This window comes from Rhinolophus sinicus, chromosome 14 (assembly GCF_057876585.1).
Source record: "Rhinolophus sinicus isolate RSI-liver-muscle chromosome 14, RSI-T2T, whole genome shotgun sequence".
Lineage (NCBI taxonomy): Eukaryota > Metazoa > Chordata > Mammalia > Chiroptera > Rhinolophidae > Rhinolophus > Rhinolophus sinicus.
This window is the reverse complement of record NC_142514.1, coordinates 24,765,189-24,789,899: the sequence shown is the minus strand read 5'-3', so window position 1 is coordinate 24,789,899 and position 24,711 is coordinate 24,765,189. Positions and strand designations below refer to the sequence as shown.

The 24,711-nt window shown below is 39.4% G+C and overlaps 1 protein-coding gene across 4 annotated transcripts in view; it reads right to left on the bottom strand.

Annotated features, from left to right (window-relative positions):
- Positions 1-3,037: 3,037 nt before the first annotated feature.
- AGO4 (argonaute RISC component 4) overlaps positions 3,038-24,711 on the bottom strand; it is a 31,465-nt gene continuing 9,791 nt past the window's right edge. For all 4 annotated transcript variants that reach the window (XM_074334385.2, XM_074334386.2, XM_074334387.2 and 1 more), the window contains 12 exons: positions 24,189-24,276; positions 22,411-22,558; positions 22,039-22,158; positions 21,784-21,912; positions 21,409-21,542; positions 20,120-20,304; positions 18,913-19,072; positions 15,858-16,173; positions 15,581-15,715; positions 9,387-9,488; positions 8,926-9,125; positions 3,038-6,857 (listed from right to left, as the gene is read on the bottom strand). In XM_074334385.2, coding sequence (XP_074190486.2) covers positions 6,749-6,857; positions 8,926-9,125; positions 9,387-9,488; positions 15,581-15,715; positions 15,858-16,173; positions 18,913-19,072; positions 20,120-20,304; positions 21,409-21,542; positions 21,784-21,912; positions 22,039-22,158; positions 22,411-22,558; positions 24,189-24,276 — 1,826 coding nt within the window. In that variant the 3' untranslated portion in view covers positions 3,038-6,748. The remainder of the gene's footprint in view (positions 6,858-8,925; positions 9,126-9,386; positions 9,489-15,580; positions 15,716-15,857; positions 16,174-18,912; positions 19,073-20,119; positions 20,305-21,408; positions 21,543-21,783; positions 21,913-22,038; positions 22,159-22,410; positions 22,559-24,188; positions 24,277-24,711) is intronic.

Genomic DNA, 24,711 nt, shown 5'->3' with positions numbered 1-24,711 from the left:
ACTGGTGGGAATGTAAAATGGTAAAGCTGTTATGGAAAACAGTATAGTGGTACCTCAACAAATGAAACACAGGATTACCATATGATCCAGCAATCCCACTTCTGGGTATACAGCCAGAATGGAAAGCAGGGTCTCAAAGAGATACTCGCACATTCACGTTCATAGCAATATTATTCACAATGGCTGGGCACACATATGGTTTTGATCACCACCTATACGGTGATGGCTTCCAATCTCTTTTGCCAGGCCACAGACACCACCCTCAATCCAGTTTGTTCAAAACTGAACTTACCACATTCCTCCTCCTCACAAATCACAAATCTGCTTTTCCTGTGTTGAGTCTCTCAGTGGCACTACCACCTACCCAGCTACCCAAGCCAGAAATCTGGGAGTCCTCCTAATGAGTCTATTCCATTTCCCTCACTCTCCATATCCACTTTCACCAAGTTCTACTTTTTCTACTTTCTGAATGTCTCTTGTGTTTGCTCCTTCTCGCCAAGTGTACCATCACTGCTCACGTTCAAGCCTCATCATCCTTCATTTGGGCTATTGTAATAAAACTCTTAACTTCGCTTCAGCAGAACTTCAGCTTCAACCTACCCCTGCACTACTGCCAGCATGACTAACACAAGTTGGACTCTGCTATGCCTCTGCTACTACGGGATAAACTCTGAACTCCTTAGAATACCATTCAAGTTCGGTCTTGTGCTTGCCTCTGTAGTCCAACCTTATCAACTCCACTTCCTCCCTCACCCCTTCTCATCTAAGAGAACTGATATTACTTGTAATTCACTCAAACAAATCATGTTTTGGGTTGTTTTTCCCCCCTCTGTGCCTTTCCACATAATGAGAATTCCGGAGTACCTTCTTTTACCTTGTTCATTCATAAAACTCTTATTTATTCTTGGTAAGACAGCTCTTTCTGAGTCATCACTTCCTCTAAGAAACCTACCTTGATTCCACAGCCTGGGTTAGGAACGTCTCTAAGTAGTCCCTGTATACATTTCTCATAACACTTAACCCTCAAAGCCACCTTGTTACATGTGTGGCCCCCAAGTTTACAAGTGAACCTTTCAACGGCCAGAATTTGTGCCTTTCACCTTTAATATTCCAAACACAAATAGGAGCTCCAAAAATGTTTGTTCAACATGTACAATTTGTAATACAGTTGCTAGTTTCTCCATCTGATGTACAAACAATTTGTAACACAGTTGCTAGCTTGTCCCTCTTCTCCTTAAAGATTGGCCACCAGCTTCTGGAGAATAAAGTCAATAGAGAGGAAATCAGAGCCAAGAGATGGAACGAAAAATGAGGTGCACTCTTTGTCACAGTGCTGATCAGTCTGACTTCCCTACTTGCTGTCACTCTCACCCCCAGGAGTAGGCACGTGAGCCATTCTGGCTGGTGTGCCACATCCCCCAGTGACTGATCCAATGACGGACACAGATAATGGGGAATGAAGTAGGGCGAAGGCCATCTGGACTCACTGAAACACGTAAAATAATGGGGTTCCCATAAGAAAGGAATTCTATCACCCAAAGAAGGAGTAAGGGAAAGAAAGCATTTGGGCAGCTGAAAATTATGGCTACCATGATCTACTGTAAGAAGACAGTGTGCCTAGAATCCCCTTCTCCACCTGGTAAACTCCTGTTAATGCTCCATGATCTATCCTAAAACTCACCATCACTGTGAAGTCTTTCCTGACTCCCCATGGCAAAAACCGTTGTTTCCCTTTCTAAGTTCCTATAATTTCACATTCAATAGTAGGTATAATTAAGTTAGGTGTGGATTCAAATTCTAGTTTTGCCACTCAGTAACTAAGTGTTCTTTAACCTTTTTGAAGCGGACTCCTCATCTTTAAAATGGGGATACCACTACCATCCTCAAAGGACTGTTTCTGGGATTTAAAATGTCAATATAGGGCCCCCCGGATGGCTCAGTTGGTTAAAGCGCAAGCTCTGAACAACGGTGTTGCTGTTTCGATTCCCACGTGGGCCAGTGAGCTGTGCCCTCCATAACTAGATTGAAGACAACGAGCTGCCACTGAGCTTCCAGAGGGGCAGCCGGATGGCTCAGTTGGTTAGAGCATGAGCTCTTAACAAGATTGCTGGTTTAATTCCTGTGTGGGATGGTGGGCTGCGCCCCCTACAACTAAGATCGAAAACGGCAACTGGACTTGGCGCTGAGGATGCATCCTCCACAACTAGATTGAAGGACAACGACTTGGAGCTGATGGGCCCTGGAGAAGTGCACGGTTCCCAATATTCCCCAATTTTAAAATATGTCAATATAAAGTGATTAGCATATACTAGGCACTTAGGTAATATTAATCTCATTGCCTCCTCCTCCCCACCCCATGCCATGTTAGAATGAACTCTTTGAAGAATTTACCCTTCCATGTTCCCAGCACCTAGGCAGAGCTTGGCCTATACTTGGTTCATGATAAACGTTTGACAACAGATAAATATGGAGAGGGGGATACTGTGCTGATGGAAATAACAATTATCTGTAGTAAAGCTAGTTATACACAGGATTTGCTCCCCTAGTGAACTATAAATTCCCTGAGGGTAAGGGCCATATTGTGCAAATCCCTGTATTATCTTGCCATAAGTTAACAAAAGGGCTTTGCTGATGAGAATTTTTTAAAACACATGAAATTGGATAGCCCCAGGATGGGTGAATTTAGTCAGTACCTCTTCTAGAGAAGTCAGTCTTATAAAGTATGTGGCCATACTGCCCTCTGGAGACCAGAGATTTTTCTCAAAACATCACTTAAATAGATCTTCCCATTAAAAGCTGTACCCAGAACCCTGATGAATCTTGTAAAAGTTTTCATATGTGAAATGTTGTGAGAAGCTCTTCTAAAATTCCCAAATAATAATTTCTAAAAATAGGGAGACATCGGAAGTAAAAATGGCATTTTCCCACTGTTCTTCTTTCTTAAATTTCTTAAATTGATGAAATTGTTTTTAAAAAGCAACCAAGTGTGTTGCCATTGCAGTAGATGCCATATTTATTAGACAATTGACAATAAAAACAACTTTTGGCACAAGAATGCCAATTTATTCTTTTTTGGACACATGAACACAAAATATCCCTGCAGGCCAAAAAAAAAAAAAAAAAAAAATCGCAAAATTTAAACAACCATCATCTTATCTCAACATGAGGATACCACCCCTCCCATAATAGTTTAGAAAGTACCTCGTATTGCTAGAGACATACATCCAGTCCAAATTTAATAAAATGCATTTTAAAACATTACAGGTTTAACAATATAGAAACAAAAATTACACCATCAGTCAAATGAAAAATGCAAACATTTTCATCCACTAGACATAGAAAGAGCATGAATATGTCAATAGCAAGGGATAAGAAAACGGTTAATCAGTAACAAGATCTTCCCTTTAATTTTACAAGGAAAAATCCTTGGAGTTGAAGTCATATTGATACAATGCCCTCAGCCTCCACTTTCTTAAAATGAAAGCAGAGTTACCACCTTGCTATTGAGCAAGAAAATCTGACAGCACATCCACTAAGGGTCGCTGGGGCAGAGTAGAGAGGGTGAGCCTTGTGATTCCCTTTTCCCACAGGAAGGGTAGGTAGCTGAGCCAGGTAGGTAAGCTCTGATATAGGCTGGGCACCAGATCCTAAAATACAGACCATATAGAAAGTCTGCTTGTAAATCACCACCTCTGGAAGCAGCAAATAGAATTTACAGTAAGAATGAATATGTTGTGCCTTAACCGCTGGCTACGTTAAGCCGGCTACTTCTCTTTACAAATTGCCCAGGGTTCAATAGCTAACAACAAAACATAACTGGTTCAACAGTCAGATCTTCACCACTCTCTTAATGCCCCCGCTTCTTGTCCCCAATTTGTTACTCTTTAGCATTGCTACATTGAAATCTTTCACACTACATGACACTGCCTAAACAGGCTGCATTTAAAAAAACCAAGCATCCTAAACCTACTTCTAGAGAATGCACACCTCCCATTGATTGACACATGCATAACGATTCAGTCAGTCCAGAGGGTTATGGGTTCAAAGTGTCAAGCCCAATTAAAACTAGGCATTCAGACTTGCTTGCAACAGTATTGCTGCAACTCTGATTCTGCAGTGATTACCTCTTGAAGATTCACCCCTCGGCAAGTTTTTTCCAATAATCCTAGTTCTTCCGTATTCCTTTCCTCTTGTCCAAAACGACAGCATTGCACCCTTAAAGGTACTGTTTTCCTATAAAAATAGGCCTCCCGGCTTTTCCTCCACCACCACACTGATTTGCCCCAGTGTACTAGGACTGAGGATGTACAAATTGTACGGTTCAAGGTCGAGCATATAGCCCAACTGCAGGCAAGTGAATCAGGGCTTCCAGGCACTCCGCCTTGCTCCCCGCTCCATTCATGCCAGGAGATGGTGAGAAGTGACCTTCTTCTGTGCATTATTAACAAGCAAGCCCGAGGCACTCAAGTACAGGTGTGGTGCCCGCTGGCCAGCCAGCCAGCCAGCCAGCCAGCCACCAAGAGTTCTTCACATCCTGGACTCCAGTGAGTCCTCCTATAAGATCTTGTTTCTCCTCCTCTTGGGTCCAGGGTAGCCAGGCTGAAGGTTTTTTCTGTGCTCTCCCTGAACAAGTGTGAATAAAAGCAGCAGCCAGCCCCTCACCAACATGTCCTGATTTGTAGTATCCAAGTGAGGTATTTGCAAAAAAGGAAAATTTTAAGAAGTTAACATCTGCCATCTCTTCACTATGCTGTGCCTCAATTACAGAGCTTGCTTTCGTCCCACTGTATGTAGAGAATAAAGACATCTGCACTCATTTTAATGAGCTAAGGGGCTTGATATACATTATAAAACTCTCAGAGACCAGTCTCAGCAAACACTGGTGCTGCCGCTGATCAACAGCACATGGAAATGTAAACTTCAGTGTATTTACAAGCTTGTTTAAAAGACAAGAAAAACAGGGCTTTATATTGCTGGGATTTTCAGAAGGCTAGTTTAAAAGATTTGGACCGGCTAATGAGTTCAAGCAAACACCCTTCACCATCAGATCCAGACAGTGTTTCCCGACAGAGGTGGCATAATTGGTTTACCACACTGAGTATCTTCACCCAGCACCTTCCTCATGCATGTGGAGTGTGGCTCTGGACCTTTTATCCCCTTTTCCAGCTCTTACTCCTGAGGTTCCAGGATAGAAAATTGTAAGTCAGTGACATTTGGGCTGGGCAACACTGGCTGGAACTACCAAGACTCTATGTAACTGTTGTCCATTCACAAAGTCTTATCTACACTACATACAAAATACATTTCCCCCTACACTTTAACTGACACTTGCTTTAGATCAACTTCCTTTGTTTGGGCAAGAAAGGAACTCAGTCTCCCTGTGAATAGGATCCAGAATCTATTATGAAAAATCAATCTTTCTATGCAGTTTTAGTTTAATAAAAGGAAGGAAACCTCACCAGGTACATTTCAGGTTGAAAGAGAAGCACAAAATTCACACTGCAAGTAATTGTGTAAGTAACCTTGATTCCCAGGGGAAAAAAAAAGTTTGAAATGCTGGTACATTTTTGCAAGTTGCAGCATCACTCAATGTACCTTAAGGATTGGCGAAGCCAGTCCAGTAAGGGATAGCATCCTGGTTCTAGCTTATTTTAAAACAAAGTGACAGGACACCAACTGTGACTATAAAACAGATAAAAAATAATTCTCTAAAAAGGCATGGAAATATATGTCTTTTCTGACTGTTTCAGAAATTGCCAGATTATGGTCTATAAGAAATAGCTGATAAAATCATACCGAAATCTCATCTAGAAAACTACATTGTCAGGGGGAGGAAGAGGAGGGACCTTAAAAAATGTTTATTGCCAAAGTTAACTTTCTATGAGAAAAGTTTAAAAATCATTTAGGTCTAACAAACCACACAGCAGCATAAAATGGGCACTTTTGAAAACTTTGAAAAATACTAACAGTTAATTCTTTTTTTTCAAAGAGGGGGAAACAGGAGTACTTTTACCATGGCAGTGTTATCTGTCACTGTGATAATGCATTACATCTGCTTGTGTTACACATTCACAAAAGTCACCCAAATAAGAGAACTGCCTGTTTGAATGTGGAGCCAAATATAGTGCAATTGCTTGGCAGCCTGTACTTGCACTAGCACAAGTCCGTAGAGATCAATAAGATAAAGTAGTAAAACTAATAAAACTCTGTAAAACTTTCCAAAATCAATGCTCATTAAAGGCATTTACAGTGGCGAAGTCAGAAATCTCCATTAAAAAGTCTATGGACCCACACAATTAAATAGTTAGGCTGAACTGAAGTAGATTGTTTGGTTTTTCTCTCCCACTTATGCATACATCCCACGTGATGAATACAGAAAAAAAGGAATAATCTTCTCTTATAAACTAGAGGGATGCGGTGAACACCACAGCTAGCAAAATATTCCATAGAAACCTTTCTTGTAAAGTCCTTTAGAAAGTTCAGGCTGATCAGCCTTTGCACGTTGAGGTAAAAATTCAGTCCAGTGCATCAGAAAAGACAATCTATGAGTATCTATTACTTTAAAAAAAAATGGCTCAATTTTGTTGATGCATCAGACAGTGCTGCGAAGTATATATTCAGTGCAACTATTCCGAGCTGCTGGTAGAAGACCACCTGAAGTCAACTTGGCTCTCTCTAGAGGCAGGAGGCATTTGAAACATTTGGAGGCTGCATGGGGTGCCAAATTGGTTGAGTTCTTCTGAGACTCTCAGGCAAAATACATTGTGTGCTGGGTATCATGGTGGATCTGCACGGCTTTAGCCAAGGCCTGAGGATCTCGGCCGTTGCTTTGTCCTGACACGTGACTGCCTTCCGCACTGCGAAGAGAATAAAGCAAAAAAACAAACAAAAAAAAAAAACAACAAAAACAAAACAAAAGCTGGGTGTAACAGAAGACCGCTTCAAACTTCATATGTTCCAAATAGCACGAATAGTACTGGATTCCAGATCTTAGGTTCAAGCTGTGGTTCCTTGACTAATTCGTAATGTCTCTCTAAACATCAGTTTGCTTAACTGAGAAATGCAACACAACATACTCAGTGGGCTGTTGTAATAATTAAAGAATGTTTGCAAAAACCCAAATCCTTAATGGTGCCTTGGTAAGGACTGCCATTGGCTGTTATGTCTGGTTACTGCTTACTTCTCCTTTAGGCTTTGGTCAAATGCCATTTCCCCCAAAGAAATCTTCCCTGACTCCAAAGTTCAGGTTAAAGATACCTGGAACATACTTTCACAGAACCCTCTACTTTTCTTTCATGTGAAAGAAACATAATTAAAATTATTAATTGGGTAATTATTTATTTCCCCACTGGGACATAAATTCCAAGAAAGCAGCAACTTTGTGTATCTTACTCACCACTGAATCTCTAGTGCTTGGCACATAGTATAGCTCCAACAACCATTTGTTGAATGAATGAATGAATTTATGTGCCTAGCACAGTGCAGGACTGTAATAGAAACTCAGCAAATGTTATAATGCCACCAGTTTCCTCTTGTCTTTCCCTCACCAGCTACATGACCTTGAACAAGTAACAACTCCTCTGAACTTGAGTCTTTTAGGATAACAATAACAACTTCAGAACATACCTTTTAAGGGTGCCATGGGCTGTCAAGGTCTTGGTAAACTGCAAATCACCATCCCTCTTCTGACTCCTCTCGCCCACTCAGCCTCAGTTAACTGTTAAGTACTGTCTATTTTATCCCAGGAATAGCTTTTACATTTCACAAAGACAAACTTGCTCTAACATAATTTTCCAGCTTCATGCCTGCTGGTTCCCATTCATATACTCCAGCCAAAGAAAACTTTCTATTGTCTAAACATGTCACTTTCTTTCTCTTCTTTGTGTCCTTTGTTCCCTCTGCCTGGAAAATCCTTTCCTCCTCTTTGTAGATCCAAACCCTACCCATCCAGCTATGAAATCTTCTCTAAAAGCCTTTCCTCTGATGTCCCATTGCACATTCACCTATATTGCTTTGGGCTAATTGTTAGTTCTATGTTTACCTGTATTATCTCCCAGACTGAAACATAAAATCCCAGGAAACATGTATTCCACCTCTTAGCATTTTTAGTACTTAGCACAATGCTGGGAACATAGTCAATACCTAATAAAGGTGTTGAATGAATTAAATGTATACTACAAAATGAAAGGTACCAAGTCACAGCTGGGCATTTTCCATAATAGCGTATTTTGAACCCTTACAGAAATAGACTTGCCGTGGAATGTCTACTATTTAGCAGCTGAATTCAGACTTGGGGAAGAGCCCAGAAATTGCTACACTTCACAGATGGTCATTTGGAAAAGAAAATTACTGCAGAGAGCTTGTTTAGCTAGTTAACAGTAGCTCAGTAACAGGTCACAATGTCTGATTCTCTTGAGGTCCCTCTTTGGGGGTGAGAATGGTCTGGCACCCCTCCTCTCCCACACACATACCCAGGTTCACTCTAGTGCATCCTTCCAGGTTGTGCTGAAAGCAAAGTGAAGTGGTCAGGACTTTCCCTGCATGAAGTGGGGCCTGCAGGCCAGTGGCTGCTCTGACAGGAGTCAGGCTCCTGTGCTGGCCGCCTTCTGAGGCACCTCAGGACCCCAGCAGAACTGAAATGCTTTGGGCTCAAGGGTAAAACCACAGGCAATGAACTCCCAATGAGACTCCTTTCCTTGGGCGGACTTTAGACACGCCATACATGTAGGAACAGGCCTGAGCACTCCTTGGACCAAATGTCCCATTATAAGCTTTCAAAGGCACATGCACTTTTATTTGCTGCTTGCCATTTAAACCTTAAAAGGAAGCGTAGGCTCCTCCAAAGCGTTTTCTATAGCAAGCAGCTCATTTACTTTTTAACATGCTGCTAACGTAAAGAGATTTTATTGTGCCCAAGAAACTTGCCTGTCATGATCTTTATCCACTAGATGATACCTTGCTCTGAATGCCACAAGCCGGGCATAATATGCAGGGGCTGGAATAGAGACTGAGCGTGTGCACCGCACATAGGTGTGACAGAGCTGGTAAGTCAATAGCTGGAGCTCATCTGCAGTGAAGCAGTTATCATCCCACAAGACCTGGTAATGGGAAGGGCGGCTGGTTCCCTGGAGAGAGAGTTTTATGATTAATATATTTCGGACATGGGTTGGCTTCCTGTGAGAAGAACTGAAATATACTCCTTACACTCAGAGTATTCCTGCCTAGCACACCTATAAGCTAATATCTAGACCGAAAGATAACAGTTCCAGGGTACAAGCATTGACAAAGTTACGCAAAGTGTTTAATAACAAGTCTACTCAAGCTAGCTGCTGAATTTGCAAATGTCTCCCTATCGAGTCAAAGATCTAGACCAGCTTCCAAATTACCTGAATTCCTGCATGACTACAAAGGTAAAAGTCAAACTCAGATGGATGTGTGATGGTGCTATCCACTGTAGTGCCTGCTGGTACATTGCCACTTTTACCCACCTACAAAAAAAAAATAAAAATTGTAATTAGTCATCAAAGTGCCAAACTGGTCTCAGGCCATTTTTTTCTTTTATATGTTAATCAGTAACAAGTTAGCAGGCTGCTCTCACAAACCAATTTAACTCAAGATTGAATTTTCTGTGACTTTCCCTTAGTCCAACCATGTCATCCTTAAATACTTTCACAAACAAATACACTCCATGGTTTCTCTAGGATAGGGTTTCCAGGTGGGAATTCCGGCCCATTCTCAGGAATTTTTTTGCTTTCCTGTTCCGGAACCCTGAGTTATAAACTGCTTTCTGTTCTCCATGATGAATCGTTTCCACAAAGTGACGGCCCATACTACCAACCACCTGGGTTCAAGGGACCAATTTCCCCGATTTCCCGACCAACTTTTCTTGGGATTCGGGAATGGAAAAGCGAAAAAATTTCCTGAGTATGGGCGGGAATTCCTGCCTGGAAACCCTAGTGATAAAATAGGAAAAATGTCTAAGAGATACATTGTGAGTAATACGTTTATTCCCATTGTGGGTATTACTGGGTTCAAGTTGCCGATTTTCCTCATTTCCCAACCAACTTTTCTCGGGATTCGGGAAAGTGGAAGAAATTCCTGAGAACGGGTGGGAATTCCCACCCGGAAACCCTCCTCTCGGGGAATTATTTTGCTTGTGTCTTTGGGCTGCATTATTGTCATCTATTTACAGATGACACATTGGTATGTTCACAGAGGGGGGAAAAAGACATGTAACATGGATAAGCTTACTGAGAAAAATCAGTTTTATTCCTACTTGGAATTCTTTTTTTTTAATTTTATTGGGGAACAGTGTTTTTCCAGGACCCATCAGCTCCAAGTCAAGTCATGGTTTTGAATCTAGTTATGGAGGGTGCATCTCACAGTGGCCAATGTGGGGATCAAACTGGTGACCTTGGTGTTATGAACACTGCACTCTAACCAACTGATCCAACTGGCCGCTGGAATTTTTTTTTTTAATTCACAACTTTCAGTAAAGGATGAAAAAATCTTTGAATTGGTTTACCAGGTTTAACAAAACTAATATTTTTTTGATGGGAATCAATAAAAGAAGTCACCAGCACATGCATTAGCAGGAAGAATGCACTGAAATGGGAATTAGAACGCCAGAGTTTCAGATCTAGGTCTAGCCTTGCAATTACGTATCTTGAACAAAGCATAACATAATATCTTTGGGCCTCAATCTAATCAGCTATAAAATTAGGTGTGATCTCTTATACTTTCAAAATTCTAAAGTTCTACTATGGCCAAAACTCTAAAATCAAACGTCTAGGAAAGCAGAGAGGAGAACTTCAGAAATGCATTTACAAGGAAGGGAATTAAATCTTGCTATTTGGTCAGTTTTCATCCTCTTCTGCTGTATACAGGGATTTCATATGAGGAAGTTTACTTAGAATATAGGCACAAATTTGATGGGAGTTTATTTGGTTCCATTCTACCTATTGGGTCATACACCAGTGCACATAAGAGTATCTATGAGTAAAGTCTCATTCCATCCAATACATATGTGACCTTGGGTACCTAGCTGGACAAGAGGAAATGTATCTGAGTTATAACAGTTCTAGCACTGTTTCCCAAAGTGTGTTCTTTAGGAATATTAGTTCTGCAGGATGTATTTTGGTGTTTTATGGTCAAATTTGCGAAATACTGAGTTAAACCGAAGTTTAGAAGGCGTTTCCATTAGATGACTTCTCAGAACCTTTCTTTAGTAAGGTATAATCTTTAAGAGGGTGATGGAGTATATAGCATTTCACACACTTATTTGACCATAGAATCTCTTTTTTAAAAATGTCTTGGCGTCTATAGATGAGAAGCCTAAAGAGATGATGCTCTGGGGAAAAGAGGATCCAGGCATGTTTAACTCAACGATGGCTGGTTGTGCACCTGCGTACAAGGCTCTGTAGCAGATGTTGGGGAGGACAGAGATACAGAGAAAATTAATGAACATGAACTCCTGTCCTACAATGAACTGCAATGCAATATGATAAAGGCATTATGAAAGCCACTGGGAAATGTTGGTGGGAGGAAATAGTTGAGCCATGTATTATTACAGGCTAAGTAGCAGCTAAAAGGGGGGATGGGATGAAAATGGGAAACTCTCCAAATATCCCCTCAAGACAGGAATGGATAAACAAATTGTGGTTCATCCATATCATGAAATACTACTCAGCAATAAAAAGGAACAAACTACTGACATACACAAAAACTTGGGTGAATCCCAAATGCATTATGTGAAGTAAAAGAAGCCAGACTCAAAATCTATGGGAATCCATGCATATGCCATTCTGAAAAAAAATAAAACTATAGGGGCAGACTATCTGTCAGTGGTTGCCAGAGACTGTAAGTGGAGGAAAGGGTTGATTATGAAAGGGCATGAGAAAATTTGTGTGCATGATAGAATCATTCTATATCTTTATTGAGGTAGTGGCTACACAACTATATGCATTTGTCAAAATCTATAGAACAGTACACTAAAAAGGATGAACCTTACTGTATTTATATTATACCTTAATTTTTTTTAGAAAATGAAAAAAAATGGTGCAATGGACATGGTCATTCCAGGGATAAAAATGCACAATGCATATGGGAAATGGAAGGTGTATACGGGTATGGTGAAATATAAAACTACAATGTTATGTTTTGGCTACATTGGGAAAACACAGGCAAGCATTTGGTAGCCAGTGGGAATACATGAAGATTTCTGAGCAGTGAAGGGGCAGGGTAAGATCCGTACTTTAAAAACCTAGTCTGACAGCAAGCAGAGGATGCATTTGTGAAGGAGGAATGAAGACAGGGAGACTGCTAGGAGTCTCCTGCAATACAGAAGACTTCTGCCTAGGGCAGAGAGAGCACACAAAGAAGAACTAAGATGAGAGATTTCAGAGAACAGAGGACAATGCGACCAACTGGATATTGGGGGTGGGGGTGAGGGTGACAGGAAAGGAGAAGAATTTAAAGACAATTCTGAAGTTTCTAGCTTGGCTGACTTTATATACAGTGATGCCAAGTAACAGAAAAAAAGGAAAATTGGGGGAGGGATAGGTTTTGGATGAGGACAAAACAATAAATAGAAGGTTTAGACATGTTTTGCTTGAAATGCCTGTGGTAGATTGTATCACTGGTGCCAAATATTCCTGTGCCCCTCCCTGGAGGAGGATCATACTTCCCTATCCCATTAACTCAGAAGTGGCCATGTAACTTGCTTTGGCAGATACAATGTAGCCTGAAATGTGTTACTTCTGGGCAGGAGCTTTAAGAGCCAGCATTTGGCTAGTCTGTATCTTTTTTCCCCTCTGCTACAATGGCTGGCAATGTTCCAGATAGATGCTTCTCTGTCAGCCTAGGTTCTAAAGGGAGGACTTCAGGGTCACAGCTGCTGCAAAGTTACAATGTGAACAAGAAATTAATTTTTGTGAGCCACTAAGACTTTGGAGTTTTTTGTTACCACAGCACAGCCTAGCCTATCTTGACTGATACAATGTCTACAGAGCATCTAAGTAAATGTGTCTGATAGGTGATTGGAAGTACAAGTCCGGAGCTACACAGGGAAATCTAGGGCTGAAAATACAGACTGAGGAATGTATAAGCAAATAAGTGAATCCAGGGAAGTGGGTGTGGCTAAAGAGAATTGAAATTGAGGAGAGAAGAGGGCAAAGTATATAATGCCAGGAAACATCGTGTTTAATGGACAGAGGAGGCAGAGGAGTCAAAGAAAGCCTGATTACAGAGGTGGGTAGTGAACTTGGCCTGTCACATTGCTAAGGTCAAAAAAGGCCATTATCTTCGTGGCTGCAAAGAGGTCGGTCAGTGTGGGAACCTGACAAGATATTGCTGGATTTGAAATGAGCAAGTCCTTAAGGGTGCAACTCTAGTGAGTCACTGAAATCACCAACAGGCTACAGAGAATTGAAGTGAGACGGTATGGAAAGAAAGTCCAGTCATTTTCTTCCTAAAAGTTTGGTCATGAAAGGAAGGAAACATAAGGTGGCAGGTAGGCTAGTTAGAAGCAGAAGGAAGGGAAGTTTATTTGGGGGACTAAGGCAGAGTTGAGAAATTTTAGAGGATGAGGCAAAGGAAGCAACAGAATGGGAGAGGCTGAAATTTTAGAAAATCATAGATAATTAATGAAATGAAGTAGCAAAGGATTAGGAACAGAAAGCATAGGTGGAGAGATTAGCCTCTGAGATATGAGGAAGAAAATAACAAAACACAAGATTTAACTAAATTTGAAAGTAAAGGAGGGGCAGCCAAGCAAGAAAATTCATGTCTTCTAGATTTTGTTTTCTGGGGGAAATAGAAGATTGTTCTATTGCTGGCAATGCAAATTACTGGCAATGAAAGCATCATGGATAGTGTTGGGGAGCTAAAAAAGCGTATAAAGGTTTGGAACAGATGCTATGGAGCATAAAATAAATTTTTAAAAAATTGTAGCCTCAAAGTCCTGGTTGAGATTTGCTATCATGAATTTGAAATACAGTGGTACCTCGGTTTTTTAACGTAATCCGTTCTGGAAGACCATTCGAGTTCTGAAACGTTCGAAACCCGAGGCACGTTTTCCCCATAGAAAGTAATGAAAAATGGATTAATCTGTCCCAGACCTTTAAAATCAACCCCTAAAACTGCAAATTAGCATGAATTTTACTATCTAATGATGTACGGCATTCGTAAACCGAAATGTTCACATTTGAAAACCGAGGTATCACTGTATGGTTCATTATTAACCAATGACTTTTCTCCTCAGCAATCTCTACCAGCCTAAGACTGGAAGCAAAGGAAATGGGAAAGTGGACTGGTTCAGAGCTGGAGTTTGGCAAGAGGCACGTTCAGAGAATTGAAGATGTTGGTAAGTGTCAGGGATGCAAAGCAGACCAAGGACTGAAACTGCCAATCTTGAAAGGTTAGGAGTGACACTGGATGGTAAAGAACAAAACCATGAGATAACCTGGGGTTTCAGCAAGATAATCCAGGTCCTAAGGCTACATGGACAGCAAGCTGACAGAGGGATGGAAAGGTGACAGTGCAGTTAAGGAGGGGGTGGCAAGACGCTCTGTACCCAGAACTCGGGCAAGAGTTTGGAGAATTTGTATTAGTAGAGTCTAAGAAGTACTACTGAGTCAGGGTTTGGGCAATTTAGAAGACAGTACTTTGACTCTGATCTGATTGGTGGACCTGGAGCCTAAGGAGAAAACCTTAGTTCTCTAGTGATTCAGAAAACAAAAAGAAACAGCTCAGCCTTGGATTAGAGACAAAAACGAAGGGCGGGCGTACTAGAAAATGATGGGAGTCACCCACAAGATTACATGATTAGGCAACAGAGAGAACTGGTCTCCCTGGAGGTGGATCAGGGAGGACCTGGAAAAGATGCAGTAATGTCATCAAAAGTATCATAGAAGCAAAATCATCCAATATCATGTATTTACCTAGTTTACACATAAGTATCAGATTATAAATAGATTACACTATTTATACTAAATGCCTTTTATCAAGTGCTGGGGATTTTATCCCACGTTAACATTAAACATTAAATAAACATTTATTTATTAATTTAATCCTTATACCATTCTGTGAGGTAAGTATTGTTCTTAATACATTTTATAGTTGAGGACATTATGGCTGGGGGAAGTTAAGTGACATGATTAGTAAGTGTGACATCATAACTGGTCCAAGTTTGTACCTAAGAATCCCCTGCATTGATATAAAATTATTTAGAAGAGAAATTCTTCTTTATACCCTAGAACCATGCCTCAGGTACTGGCAGCAAAAAGTAGCAAATGGCAATACAGTCCCAACGGATAAACCTGCCCTATGAAGGCTGCCTGTGACGCTCTGGAGGGCCTGGCATGTTTCTGACCTCCCCTCTACAAACTCTAGAAACCAGAGAAACATTCAGTCTTGAAATCTGTATCATTCAGAATTGGTCATCTAAGATCAACTTTACTTAGTATATTTATTACATTATTATTAGGTACTTGTGTTTTTAAGAAAAAAAAATTGTATGGATGACCACTCAAAACCACATTTACTTGCACCAGATAATGAAGTTTATCCTATGTTTTCTTACCCTTTCTGTTTTATCTGCACAGAAGAGTCGTGTGTGATGTCTTTTCTGTACCACAATGTAGGTTATTCCTGGCCTGTAATCTTCTTCCAAGCTAATACATGCCTTTCGAATTGCTATTAGTTCTGGCCAAGCTACCTAGGAGTTAAAAATGGAACGACATTTAATTCAGAACTCACCTGGTATCACTCAGACCTGATTTACCCAGAGTGGCAGATGGAAGCAGGTTCTGTCAGACACCCAGAAGCCCCAAAGGGCAACTCCGGGACAATGAGAGTACCTGTTTCATTTGTCCCTCGGATACCCCTCCACGGTAATAGATGATCCGCGTGGGCTTGAAGCGTGTGGATTTGTAGAACTGGATCAGCAGCTCTCGAACCATGTTAGTGAGGTCCTGGATTACCTCCTGACTATAGAGGAGCTCCTGGGAGATCTCCTGGCGGGACGTCTGCACCCGAACAGTGGCACAGTACCGGCTGGGGTGTCCGTCCATGCTGCCCACGACAGCAGCAATGGAAGGCTTCTTTCCGTCCCCTGCAGGGGGGTGTGTGACATCTGCTCCCAGGAAGATGACAGGCTGCTGGAACACCGATGGCCTGCTCAGATTTAAGGAGACATTGCCATTCAGATATGCAGGTGAAAGTGTCTGGATTTAGTAAGCTCCCCAGATACAATCTCAGATATAATCTTAAAAGGGAGAATAAAGACTTGTGCCCACCAGGGGAGAACTCTAAGACCCACTGAGTATCTGTGCCACGCAATCAGGGAATCTGAATTGACTGCAGAAGTCAACATGATTCTTCTGTAATAGTAGGAAGGGAAGAATATAAAAGAGGACCCAATCCAAATTTAACAAAATCTCTATGTGTAAAGGGAAAACTTTCCCAGAGCAGGCTTTCCTGGGATCCTGGGATTTCTTGCAATACAGAAATACAGAATGTACATGAAACTGGGATTAAAAACCCCAATTCTTTTTAAGATGTGAGACTTAGGAAAAGAGAATCAAATCTATCTCCTTCCCTATTTTATTTTTATCCATACTACTTATCACTTACACCACATATTTTACTTATTTATTTATTGTGTACACACACACACACACACACACACACACACACAAAGAACGTAAGCTCCATAAGGACAGGAATTTTGTTTTGTTCTGTCTTATTCGCTACTATATTCCTAGTGCCTAGAACACGCCTAGCTTACAATTGGCACTCAACAAATATTTTTTGAAAGAACAAATTAATTTATTTGGCCCTGATTTCTCTAAGGAGTCAAAGAGAAAAATATGCAAACCTCTCGGGGAAATTCTTAAAAGTAGGATTCGGGATTGAATATTGATTCTTAAAGTATAATCTAGGAGGCATTCCAGATCTGAAAATCTCATGTAATAGGTACTAAAGACGTAATAGGTACTAAAGAATAGGTATCCCCATGAAGGCAGAGGCCATGTTGTATTTCTCTATAAATATCATCATATAACATGGTCCTGGCAGAGAGCAGTATAACAGTGAACATATATCCCTAACATACATACACATAACGGCTTACATATACTGTGTAACAGCCACTATGCTAAGTACTTTATATGTATTAACTCATTTAGTCCTCACAACAATTCTATGAGGGTGGTACAGTCATAATCTCAATTTTCAGATTTAAAAAATGAGATTTACCAGTTAGGAAGTGGTAAAGCTGGCATCAAACCCAGGAAGTCCGACACCAAAGTGAGCACTCTAAACTACTAGACTATAATGTCTCAAATGTCTGGGGTAAAATTAAATGGTTTCAGATTTTAGGTTTTAACTTCTCCTATGGCCTGTATACCTCATCTACCAATGTTACAGGAAAGATTTAATTACCTAGAAGTTTCATTCAAGACCAAAAATGAGGAATATAACTAATAATGCTGTAAAGACTACGTAGGGTGCCAGATGGGTATTGGATTTATCAGGGAGATCACTTCATAGACTGTGTAGATGCCTGACCACTGCGCTATACACCTGAAGCTGAAGTAGAATAATATTGAATGTGAAATTAATTACAAGTAAAAAAATGTATATATATATATATATATATATATATATATACACAATTTTTTTTTGTTTTTTTTACATACACGGGATGTAAAGTACAGCATGGGGAATGTAGTCAATGGTATTATAACAGCTATATACAATGTCAGAAGGATAGTAGATTGGGGGTGGTTATCACTTTGTGAGAAGTGTAAATGTCTAACTATTATCTTGTTTTGTACACCTGAAACTAATAAAAAAATTTTTCAAAAAGACCAAAAATGAGAATTGTGATATGATCATCCAATAGTAAGGCCCTCAATTTCACCTTCTTCTTAAGTATAGCAATGACCAATAACACAGACCTACATTTAACTTTTCAAATCACATTGGTATAAAACCATTTTAGAGTTAACAAGTCAGATATTATCTCAATAGATAAGGAAACTACAAATTAATGAAAAGACTGACAACCCAATCTAAGAAATGGGCAAAGGACTGAACAGGCCTATGACAAAAGGATATGTCCAAATAGCCAATAAGCATATGAAAATGTGCTCAAAATGATTGTTATCAGGGGAATGCAACTTAAAACCACAACGAGATACTATTACCTCCAAAATGGCTAAAATGAAAAGGACTGATACTACCACGCGTTGGTGAGAATATGGAGCAGCTAGAACTCTCAGTGACAATGTAAATTGGTACAACCACTTTGCAAAACTATTTGACAGCATTTATCAATGCTAAATATATGTATTCTCTGTAACTCACCAATTCCACTTCTGGATATATGTACAAGAGAAAGAGTACTTAACTCCACGAAAAATGTGGAAGAATTATATAGTGAATGTACCAGAATGTCCTTCAATGGTAGAATAGATTAAAAGTTTGTGGCATATTCATATAATGAAATCATACACAATGGAAAAGAATAAACTATGACTTAATCACAACAGCATGGATAAATCTCAGAAATGTAATATTGAAGAAAAGAAGGTAAACACAAAATAGCACATACTGTATGGTTCCCTTTACATGAAGCTCAAAAACAGGCAAAACTTACCTAAGGTGATAGATACTAGAATAGTGGTTACCTTTGGGGGCTATCTATTGGGAGGGATTACAAGGTAGCCTGATGAGGTGCTGGAAATATTCTGTAGCTTAAACTGAGTGGTGGTTACATGAGTGTATATATATATATATATAAAATAAAAAAACAATTGAAATGCACATTTGAAGCTTGTGTGCTGTACTGTAAATTACGTAAGTTAGATCTTAATAAAAAAGCGGGAAAAACAGAGTTCAGAATCTTACCTTTGATGAGGTACAAGCACGTTGTTAATTCCTCCAAGCTTTGCATTTATCTTCAGGCAAAGGTTGGAAAGGGTTTGGGGTGAGGTCTTCACTACATTTTTTACCTGGACGCATTGTGTGGCCATACCCAGGAGGGTATCTCCAACGCGTTTCACCTCCGCTACAAAAAATAAGTTAATAATAATAAGTTAAAAAAATGTTTAAATAGTCTCCTAATTACCAAGAGTAGAGGGAAATAATCCACACATTGACATTTACAGAGTGTCTGCTATATACTGTATACTGTGCTAGGTGCTTTCCATGAGCGGTCCTTTCACCTGCTACACCCCCAAGGCAATTTTGTTTTTCCAGTGTGGATAGGCCCTCTCTCTCCCCTTTCCTTCCCTCCTGCAGGCCTTGAAGCTAGCTCACTTTCTGTATTCCACGTGCTGCCTGCCACCACTCAGTCGCTTGAGGTTGCTTTTTACACAGGACTGGCCTGGCAAAGGAATCAACTTCCCCAGCTTCTCCCTCTCAGTACACAAAGCAACTCTTTGAATTTTAAGTTTTTTTCTTCCCTTTTTTTTCTCTAAACATTCAAAATAAACAGAAGGTAACAAAAGAAGCAAATACAGAGAGGGCTGTAGATATTTTATGAAGTTTAAATAGCTGGTCTGTATTCCCAAACCCATTCCTTGGATGCTAGCCAAAACAACTTTGTATCGTTCTTATAGTAGATACAGACTAAACAGCTCCTTTTCGGAAAGCGGTAGGCTCCTGTCTCTTCCTCATTCTTATATCCCTACTGCTTTCAACTAACATTCTAGTTCTCCCTCTTTTGGGGACTATAGTTGAATTGCACTGTATGTCCCTGGCCCTGTTTCCACTTCTCCCACCCAGGTTGGGTAGGCCATATAGCTGATTATAGCCAAGAAATCATAGATGTGAAGAACCATCCAGAGCTCTCCGTTCTCTCTTTCATGGGACCAGTAACATTCCAAAAGGCAACTGCTCTGCCAAACTGGGTCCCAGAATGAAAATGATATGGTGACATGGCACAGAGGCTGCAGTCTGCCCTCAGAGGACACATAGCAGGAGCAAAAAGCAAACCGTTGCTGCTTGGAGACCCTGACAGTTTGGGGTTGTGACTGCAGCATAATCTAGTATATCCAGACTGTTACACCTACTAGTGATATCATCCCTCATTCAACATTAAAGGGGTCCATACCATATACTGGTGTCTTCCCGGGCAAGATAACCACTATTAGCTGTAGGCCCACATATGTCATTTTCAGATGTTTAAACATGGGCTCCACGCTGTCTGCACCTTGTGCATACTTGCAGAAACATGGCTGACCCTGGATGGGCATTCCTGCATCCTTAGAGATTTTACGAAGCTGGTCAGTGAAACTCCTGTTAAAATAGAACCAGTGGCACAGTGGTTTCATTTCAGAGTACATTCTTAGAATTTATTTCCCTTTACGATACTTCTTTCAGTTCTGCAAATTCTTAGCCCACATTAGACACTAACAAATTTAAAAAAAAAAATCTTTAACTGGTTGCCAAAACTAGACTAGCAGATGTATCGCTGCAATTATAACGCAGAAGAATTTGTATTATTAAGCTATCAGATTATCATTTTGAATTTTTAAATAATTATGTCTTAGCTGAGCCCCAGAGACCAGAACAGCATTTCTGTCCAAAGATATTTTTAGACATTCAAGTAAGTAAATCTGGACTGAAGAAAAGCAAAGTCAAAATTTCAGGTAATGAGTACTTTGGTAAGCCCGGTACGAGACTAGCTGGGTACACTTATAGGCTTGTGTTCCACTGAGAACACAGATATATGTGGTCACACAATCAGTGCATTTAGGATCTCAGTCAAACTGATAACAGATTTGATTCCATACAATGTCAAAAGAAATCATCACTTCAAAAAAGCAAAATACATTATGAAATTGAGATTGAAGTTACTTTAATCTATGGATAAAGCTTTCAGAACAGCTTCTTTTGTGCTTTTGCCAAATTTTGTAGGATTACTTTCTTTCATCCCAGTTCCCTTTTCCTGTCTTGATTTGTCCACCCTTCTCACTAACTTCCTTTATATAGATAGCGGCATCTGTAAGATAATGAACCAATGATCTTAGTGATCCTGCTGGAAAACATGCTTGCTAGCAGTAAATTATAATGATTAAATATGAACTCGTTTTTATCGTCACTGAAAAGATACAATTAATACCAGAGGAAGCTTCACTAAAGACCCAAGAATTTGCCAATCGGCACTCCTTCAACCTCGTTAGTCACAAATTTCTGCTCTAAATAGAAGGAAGCTGAGTCAGAGCCTTAACGTAATTCCCAAATTGGCAATTTGCTATGATACAAGGTCTTGTTCCTAGAACCAGATGGTATCACTATAGGAGTCAGGGATTTAGTACCAATACCCAGCACATTCACAAAACACGGTATTTTCATATCTGGAAGGGATATTACTAAGCTGAAAAACATGAAGATACTCACTTTAGTAAATCTTCCCTACATTGTTTCTGAGGTGCAAAACAAGCAACTGCCCAAACTTTAATTTCAATGCCAGCATAAAACTGCTTTCCTCGCATGTCCCAGACACCCTGGTTGGGTGTGGCTACCGTTTTATTCTTTAAAAAAAAAAGAAAAAGGAAAAAGAAACAAAAGAAAGAGAAAAGACATTACAATCTAAGGACATTTGAAGGTTGATGAGGGGGTAAACAGGACTCTATTTGGTATCAGCCAACAGATAAAGAGCAATCATGATCAAAACTATGGGTGAATTCATGGTGGTATTGTAGAAAAGCCCTCCATGACTCCCTTTTGGACTGGTTGTTGGAAGAAACTTGCTGAATAACATATAAAGCTTACCCGGCCTCCATATTGCAGCATTGGTGCTGGCAGTACCCTGCCCGTGAGCTCGGTCATTTCATTGTGGACGACAATACCAAATTCTTTAAGGTATGGGTCAGGTCCACCCACCATGCTGTTACTCTTCACCTAAAGAACAGGAAGGCCTGCATATAAAAACCAAAGAGTAACTGTGTCCCATCAGGAGTTTTCTACGCTTTTTTTTTTTTTTTCATTTTAAAGCTAGCTTTGTCTTAAAGACCGTGCCTTACTGACCAGTCTACTGATTTCTTCCTGTCTGTCAGGAGCAGATCTCGCTGTGGCTTTGATCATTGTGGAAGTCTGATTGTCCGTGAGCTTCTTGATACATCGCTGCCCTGCCACTATATTACACACCTACGGAGAGGCAAAGAGAAATTCATTGGTGTAATGAGCTTCTATATCTTAAACCTTTCCCAAACTGTATCTTACATCTTTCGTTTCAAAAAAAAAAAGGAAAAGAAAGGAGAAAATTCTGTTACATAGTTCTCTGCCTAAAATGTTTTAGAAATTAATACTAAATTCTACCACTAGCTTAGAATATGACTTTTTTTAAAAAACTCATTTAAGAATTGGCAGATTGGCAAAAGAAAATTTAGTTTAGCTTACCTCAAGCGGCAAATATGTATGCTTCTGTTCTTGTCCCACTTGGAGACAGGGAAGATGGGGGTATTTCAGCTGCAGACTATATTTTTGCTTAAAATACTGAGCTACAGTACATTCCATAGCTTGACCATTTTCTAGCTGTAAAGGAAAACTATAGGAGACAATGTCTTTTTAGAAATGCCAAGTTCTTTTTTTCTTAAACAAGCAAACAAAAGTCTACATCATTTTCTACCATGATCAGTCACTTAAAAAACAAAGGTCAATTTTTATGTGAACATTTTCATTTAAGTCATTTGAGTATTCAATCGTAACAGTGATTCTGTTGGAATTTTCCATGTGTTTTTTTTTTAAGCTAGGATGAGAAAATTTTTAGTTAAAGTTTAAAAAGAACTTAAAACAAGAAGAAGCGACAGAATCAAAATATACACAGACTCACTGGAGGTCAGATTTAGAGGCAACAAGACCAACTACATGAAATTGAGACTATGCGAGGATATTTGGTGTAAACTGGGGAGCATGATTTAAGAGACTCTTTATTTGGCTCTTCCAGTGGGCAAATGATCTCCAATATTTGGCACTATTAACTTTAATCTTGCTTTCTTAACTGTTACAGACCCACAAAGGAACAATGCAGTGAGAATCATCTATGTTAGCTTTAAATCCATGTGCTTTTAATCTTCATGCAAAAATTATATAGGTCTATAAGTATTCTTACAGGGTATGTAAAGTAATTAAATAATGAAAAAGACACAGTTCCTCTTGAAACAAATGCCAAAATTCTCAACAGTGATGTCATAGGTTTTGGTAACACATTTTCCCTGGAGAATAAAGTCAATGATATAACATGAAGAATACATGGAATATCACTTTATAACCCTCAAGAAATTCATGTAATGTGCACGAGTTCATACTGAAGAATTTATTCAAATCAGACTGAATTAACAGACCACATTTATCTAGAGGTCTCCCCAAAACTTCAGCTATCTAGAACAAAATCTTCCAGATGGTTTTGATGTACACTAAAGTTTAAAAATTGAGAACCACGGATCTAAAACAAAGTCAGATTAGAATATAAGCAAAAAAAATTAAAAATTTTAAAAGGCTTCTGAGTAACCAAAATGATGTAAAGTTTATATGTTTAAGTTCATGCTGTTTACTTAGAAGAGACAATATGTTTATGTCAGACATGAATTTAATGATCTAGATTATAAGGATAAAACTTACATATATGTTAATTTAAAAAGCACTTTAATATATATTTTCTCATGAGGCATAGTCCACAGTGGGTTAGAAGTTAAATGATTAGAAAAATAAGATTGAGGAAGGGATACGAGTATATTGCGGGAAGCTGCCATACACACTGACAGCTGGAAGAAGTGACAGCTACAAAAGGAGGAAAAAAACCACACAAAACACAAAGCAATATATATCTTCCCATGACAGCCTTATATGACTTATAGGCCTTAATAGACCCTTTGGGTCATGCTTTGAGAATTACAACAGTATTATAAATGATCCTTATAATGATGACTCTGCATCATTATATAAAAGTTGATCTATGTTTTGCATACTTTAAGAGGTGAAATTAATGAAAAGCAGGAAATGTTTTACAAATACCTATCAAAAAATTTTAAACATTTTTTTAAAGCTTTGGTGCTTAAATATGAAGATGTCAGTGATTTTGTAAATCACAATATGAGATACCAATTTTTCAAATGATTATAGTAGCTTCCTCTGTTACCAGAAATGTAATGGTATCATTTTAGACATGGTTAACATACGTTTGATGACTGGCTGGCCGTCTAGTCACATTACAAACTCGGTATTTTCGTTTCATCTGTCCACAGTGGGTCACCTCAACTTTGAGACCTGCAGTTAAAAAAAAAGTTAAAACATCAGGATTGATTGAAATCACAGTGACAAAAGCAGATTTGAATGTAATCAGAAAGACATGACATTGTACAAGACAAAAGTTGCAAAGATATGGAAACAATTTCATCATGTACAGGCAAAAAGCCTTAGCTAAGCAGAAAATATTAGAACCCAGATGACTTAAGATTTGCAACCACTTTAATTTATTACTTCATTCAATATCTAGTAAGCATTAATTATTTTCTGGTGTTTATCCTTGGGTCTGGAGACAGCCCTAATGAAGCTTATATTCTAGTGAGAGAAGATACCTAATAACAAGCAAAGAAGAAAATAAATTCCATAAGGAGAATAAAAAAACTTGTGTTATTTTGTTAAAACAGAAGTTTTTAAGTGAGTAAGTATAAGACTTACTAAGTGCCTGATATGTGCCAG